General features: G+C 36.0%; 1 protein-coding gene across 1 annotated transcript; it reads right to left on the bottom strand.

The window, feature by feature from the left end:
- Positions 1 to 1,646: 1,646 nt before the first annotated feature.
- Positions 1,647 to 3,791, bottom strand: LOC148165915 (angiotensin-converting enzyme-like). Its single transcript, XM_088049597.1, has 6 exons — positions 3,597 to 3,791; positions 2,862 to 3,548; positions 2,177 to 2,814; positions 1,987 to 2,127; positions 1,763 to 1,938; positions 1,647 to 1,712 (listed from the first exon to the last, which is right to left on the bottom strand). Exons 1-6 carry the CDS (start codon positions 3,789 to 3,791, stop codon positions 1,696 to 1,698), a joined length of 1,854 nt encoding a protein of 617 aa, XP_087905723.1. The 3' UTR covers positions 1,647 to 1,695.
- Between the last annotated feature and the right edge of the window lie 1,343 nt (positions 3,792 to 5,134).

The following is a 5,134-nucleotide window of genomic DNA, read 5'->3' as shown; positions in this document are numbered from 1 at the left end:
CGAAAAAAACGTTGTTTAATCAAGTTAGTTTTCAAAATTATGACAGCGCAGGGACAAACTACGTCTACATCAAAATTTCACAAGTCACTTCATTCACTCTTATAAAGGTTAATTTTGATTAACACGGGCATGTTGCACTTTATGGACACCAGAAATCGTTAATTAACATCGACAAAGCGACAATTTCACCAAGTAAGACTTCTGTTACAATCTAAAGCGAGCCAAAGGATAGATGTCATTTGTGACACAAAATGTTGACACATGGGTGTAAACGTAGTTCCCAACTTTGACGTAATGAAATTGGAAACTAACTTGATAAAACAGCATTTTTTTCTCAAATTTTGAAGACAATTTGCATTGAATCTAAAATAACAACTGAGATATTTTTAACAAATTTATATTGAAAAATAAATAAATTAGGGGTTGATATCACAAACCCTCACAATTAACTAAAATTACATTTTTAAGGCGTCGCGACGCCAAAACTATCAGTGATAAAAAACAAATTTTTGCGTCAGTTTCTAGAGCTTTGTCAACTGTAAGCGTATGCAAATTTTTAAAATTTAATCTTTAAAATTAAAGACGATTTTGGGGGTGGACACAAGTGTTGCCGGACCCTGTATAGTCAAAAATAAATTAGGTGGCTAAACACATTTTTTTTTAATGGAACATTTTAGATGTATTATAAATGCTATTTTCAAGCTCTTTTAATGTTAATTGACACTATAAGATTGTATAGAAATGTTAGAAACAGTTTCTAATCTGAACGCAAAAGTGTTTGTTTTTGCCATAATATTTTTATTCACGTAAGATTATTGTCTAATTTTTTATCTACTATAAGATATGAAAATCAACCAATTTATTATCCGTGTTTTTAGTGCTTGAGCATTATCATTATCAGACAATTTATAGTAAAGTTTGCGATAACATCACATACAGTTCTTAAAAAAAATGTAATCTTTTAGATAATGTTAGAAGAAATTATTTAAGGACTTAATAAAACCAAAAGGCCAAACTTCAAAATAAGCTTTAATACCTTGCTGGTACACTCTTGAGTCATTACCAGTCATTAACCAGTATCGTTCGATGGTACAGACGAAGTGCCTCCGGTCATGGGTCCCCGTACTCCCGTGGTCCTGTGGCGGTACTCGCTGGCCTAACTCGTGACCCGATGAGTCCCGAATAATTGTGGCCAACGCCCTGGTCCAACAGGAACGGACTGGGATCAAAAGGGGCCCGGTCAAACGGACGCTAACAATAAACTTGTCTAATTTTTTATCTACTATAAGATATAAAAAATCAACCAATTTATTATCCGTGTTTTTAGTGCTTGAGCATTATCATTATCAGACAATTTATAGTAAAGTTTGCGATAACATCACATACAGTTCTTAAAAAAAATGTAATCTTATTTTATCTTGTCATGTATTATTTTATAATGATTAATAAATATAAAATATAAAATATAAAATTGTTTCCTATACTATCTAGATACTTATAATTCAATAAAGATGTGGAAGTATTTTAGAGATACTGAAGGATTATTCTAATAAATATTAAAATAGTATTAAAGGAGCTAAATATAAATTTGAAAAAAAAACAAAAAACTGGAAGGGATAAATTCGACAAACAATGCCCATTTTCTTATTTAAACAATTTTTTATTCTCTTCTTTTCTAGTCATGCTCTCTCGTGCTTATCCACCTCTGCACACTAAAAATCAGCGTTAGGTACCTTAATTTTTTCATCTTTCCTTTCGTTACCTCTTTTAGTCTTCTCCCAACCAATAAATGCCCCATTTTTCTTATTTTCAGCCTCCAACCAATCTTGCAACGGTTTGAAGTACTCAATAAGAGCACTAGCGTCCATTGTTCTTTGTCCCGTCACGATTTCAATAGCGTCTGGCCAAGGTTTAGACGCACCTAGTTGCAACATTTGTCTAAAAAATAGAGTTTAGTGTATTAATTTCGCCCCATTTTGTTGGTACTTGAGAGCATTCCCGGCGTTGGTATTCTGGTAAATGTCGCACTCGTGCAGAGGCTTCGAAGGGTTGTTTGCTTCGTACTGCCCAGCCTTCTCACAGAGGGCTCTGTGGAACTGAAATTGGACAACAAAACTAACGAAGTATCTAAAATATGAAACGTGAAGTAGAAGCAGTGGTACCAACCAAACAGTACCTAATGTATGATATGTCGGCAACAGTATGGAATTTGGCCGCAGGATCAAAATCCTCCTCGCTTCGATCAACTGGGGGTTCTATCCCTTGGTACTTCTCCCTCAACTCCCACCACTTGCAATTGTACTCGTCTGGGGTGATTTTCCCCTCAAACACCCCCCATCTCCACAAATCCATCACGTACGCGTAAGGAATAAAAACAATTTTCGTCAACCCGATCTGGAACAAACTGTTTAAAACATTGTCCGGATCGTCCGTCCCGGACTTCAGAAGCCCAATCTTCCTAAGGTGCTTCCTCGACTCCACTGAAAGAGCAATCAGATCACCGATAGCCTCGTGGAAGCCACCGTTGGCGCCATTCCTGAAAATCGACGGGAGGTGCTTGTACTGGAGGAAGTACTCGACGTGTCCCATTTCGTGGTGCGCTGTGATGAAGTGCTTCAAATTTATCTCAGTGCATTGTTTGATTCGGAAGTCTTTCTGGTCGAAGAAATCCCACGCGGTAGCGTGACAAACCATCTCTCGATCAGAGGGCTTCTTCAGAATGGAGCGTTCCCAGAAGGTCTCCGGCATCTCAGTCAAATTAAGAGACTTGAAGAAGTCTTCAGCGGTGCGGAAGATCCGCTCGGGGGTGTATTTCTGCGAACACGATCTCAAGAACTGTGTTAACTAGAGAGTGATCTCACTTGGTTTTGGAGCTCCAGACTCAAATCCTCTTCTTGTTTCTCTGGAAAGGGCAATGTAAATTTCGAAACGCTCCTCCAGTTCTGCGCCCACATGTTTCCCAGGAGGTGTGCAGGAATCGGTCCTTTCTCTGTCACCACGTCTCCGAACTTCTTCCTTAAGTGGTACCGTACGTACGCGTGGATTTGAAGGTACAACGGTTTTATCTGCTCCCAGAGTGCATCAATCTGATCCCTGATCTTCGGGTCTTCGAAATCATCCAACCACTGCTCTGCATTGTTCGTAAAATTGTTCAAACGAGCTCCTTCGTTCGACAAATCGACGTACTCTTTAAAGTGGCGTCGACAGTGAGGACCAACAGCATTCCTCCATTCCACCCAAACGTGCTTCATTTCTTCGGGGTTCTGGGAGGTTGTAAGAATTTCGGTTAGTTCCGGTTGTAAATTTAGATCGCATTTCGAAGGGTTGGCAAAAGCACAGATTTTTGCTGTGGAGTAGATTCTTTGCATGTCGCTGGTGATGTTGTTGAAGAGGTTTAGTTTGTCTTCGGGGAGGGCGTCGTGTCCCAGTTTGGAGTACATGAGAAATTGGCGTTGGAGTTCGGGGTTTGATAATGACTTCCAGTCGAATTTGAGGACTTCGAGCCAACTTTTCTTGCGTTGTTTGGCTACCTCGGCCGTTACAGCTAACTGAGCAAGTGGAAAGAGTTTGTTAATTTCAACACACTGTATATTTACCTGATTCTGCAAATTAGCATCAGTTATGTTGGAAGCGTACGCCCATTCCGCCACATTGAGTTTGTGCTGTCCTTTTTCATTCCTTTTATCAAGAATTTGCAGAAAGTCTCTCGCTTGCGTGTCTTCAATTCCACCACAGGCGACACTTTGGTAGAAGAAGAACAGAAGAAACAGAAGGCTACTTGGATATGCCATCCTGTAAGAATAAGAAGCAGCTTAATAGTGCAGGAATTTATAATAAAAAAAACTCGTAAAAATGAAAATCTGTAATAATATGGCACTAATAAATGCAGTAATAAAAAATCTCGTAAAAGTTTTTCATCTCATAAAGTAGTAAATCATAATTGGTATAAACAACGTTGTTTGAAGACCTTGAAGAATTGTGTTCGTGGAAAAAGTTTCGATTTTCAGGCATGTTAAAAGCCAGAAAGTCTTAAGAGTTCTTCAGAAAAGTTTAAAGATTCTTTGAAGTTTATTCTGAGGGAATTCGCTGAAGATTCTTCAAAGTTTTTTGACAGGCTACTTAAAAAAAAATTTAGATTCTATAAACATCCGCATCTCTTAGTAATTTTAAATGTATTATTTAAATTTATTAATTTAAAATACAAACTGAACAAATACGAACTGTTCTCAGTATGTTGATGAACGAGCCTAAACACGCTTGTGAAACAAAGGAAAATGAATAACAAAATTAGAATAGTGTTTGTAGATAACAAGTGTTGACTTCAAGAAAATGAAATGATGAATTTCTTATTCTATCTTAAATACTTGTTTAAAAGAACAAAGTAAAATAAAATAGAAAGAAATGTATCTATATGTATTAATATTGTATTATTAATGTTTGATGATGATATCAAACCGATTTTAGGCTTAGATAGTGATAGTGATAAGCAACCAATTATTAACACACTAGAAACTCGATTTTGTCTTTTATGAATTTATGCACATGTTCTTTCACCTTTTGTCAGATCAAGCAGATAATTCATTGTCTGAATCAATGTTTTTAATCTTATCAATAATCTGTTTATCACTCTAAGTTGTTTGCAACTTAATTAATCTCGCATTTAAGTTTGATTGCTGACATTTGATGGAATTAAATATTAATTTTAATTAAAGATGTAATTTTTAATTTCTAATTAATTTTTTAAAACAATTGATTATTCTAATTCATGTTCATTTTCTTCATACAATTTACTTTTGTTGCTAAAAAAATAAATTTTAGAACAATCAATTTAATTTTATAAATAATTTTATTAATCCCCGACTTTTCTGTTGTTCCTACTTGGTCTTTAGGATTACAATCCCTTACTTACCTTCAGTGACAAAGGAACTGGAAAAAATTTTCCAGGATTTAGACCTCAAAGTAGTTTTTACTTTGGGTCCAAGCCTCCAAAGTCTTCTAGGTAATCCTAAAGACCAAGTAAGAACAACAGAAAAGTCAGGGATTTATGAAATTAAATGTAAAGATTGTGATCAGAAATATATTGGGCAATCAAGAAGATCAATTTTATAAAGGTTCAAAGAGCATCAAGCTTATC

Source organism: Gnatocerus cornutus, unplaced genomic scaffold, assembly GCF_029298725.1.
Source record: "Gnatocerus cornutus isolate USDA-ARS CGAHR unplaced genomic scaffold, icGnaCorn1.1 ctg00000144.1, whole genome shotgun sequence".
Classification (NCBI taxonomy): Eukaryota; Metazoa; Arthropoda; class Insecta; order Coleoptera; family Tenebrionidae; genus Gnatocerus; species Gnatocerus cornutus.
This window is presented reverse-complemented; position numbering and strand designations above follow the sequence as displayed.

Coding starts and splice junctions, on each gene's coding strand:
- LOC148165915 (XM_088049597.1), bottom strand. CDS start 3,791: ATGGCATATCCAAGTAGCCTTCTGTTTCTTCTGTTCTTCTTCTACCAA. Junction 3,549..3,596: donor ATGCTAATTTGCAGAATCAG/GTAAATATACAG, acceptor CCACTTGCTCAG/TTAGCTGTAACGGCCGAGGT. Junction 2,128..2,176: donor GCCGACATATCATACATTAG/GTACTGTTTGGT, acceptor TTCATATTTTAG/ATACTTCGTTAGTTTTGTTG.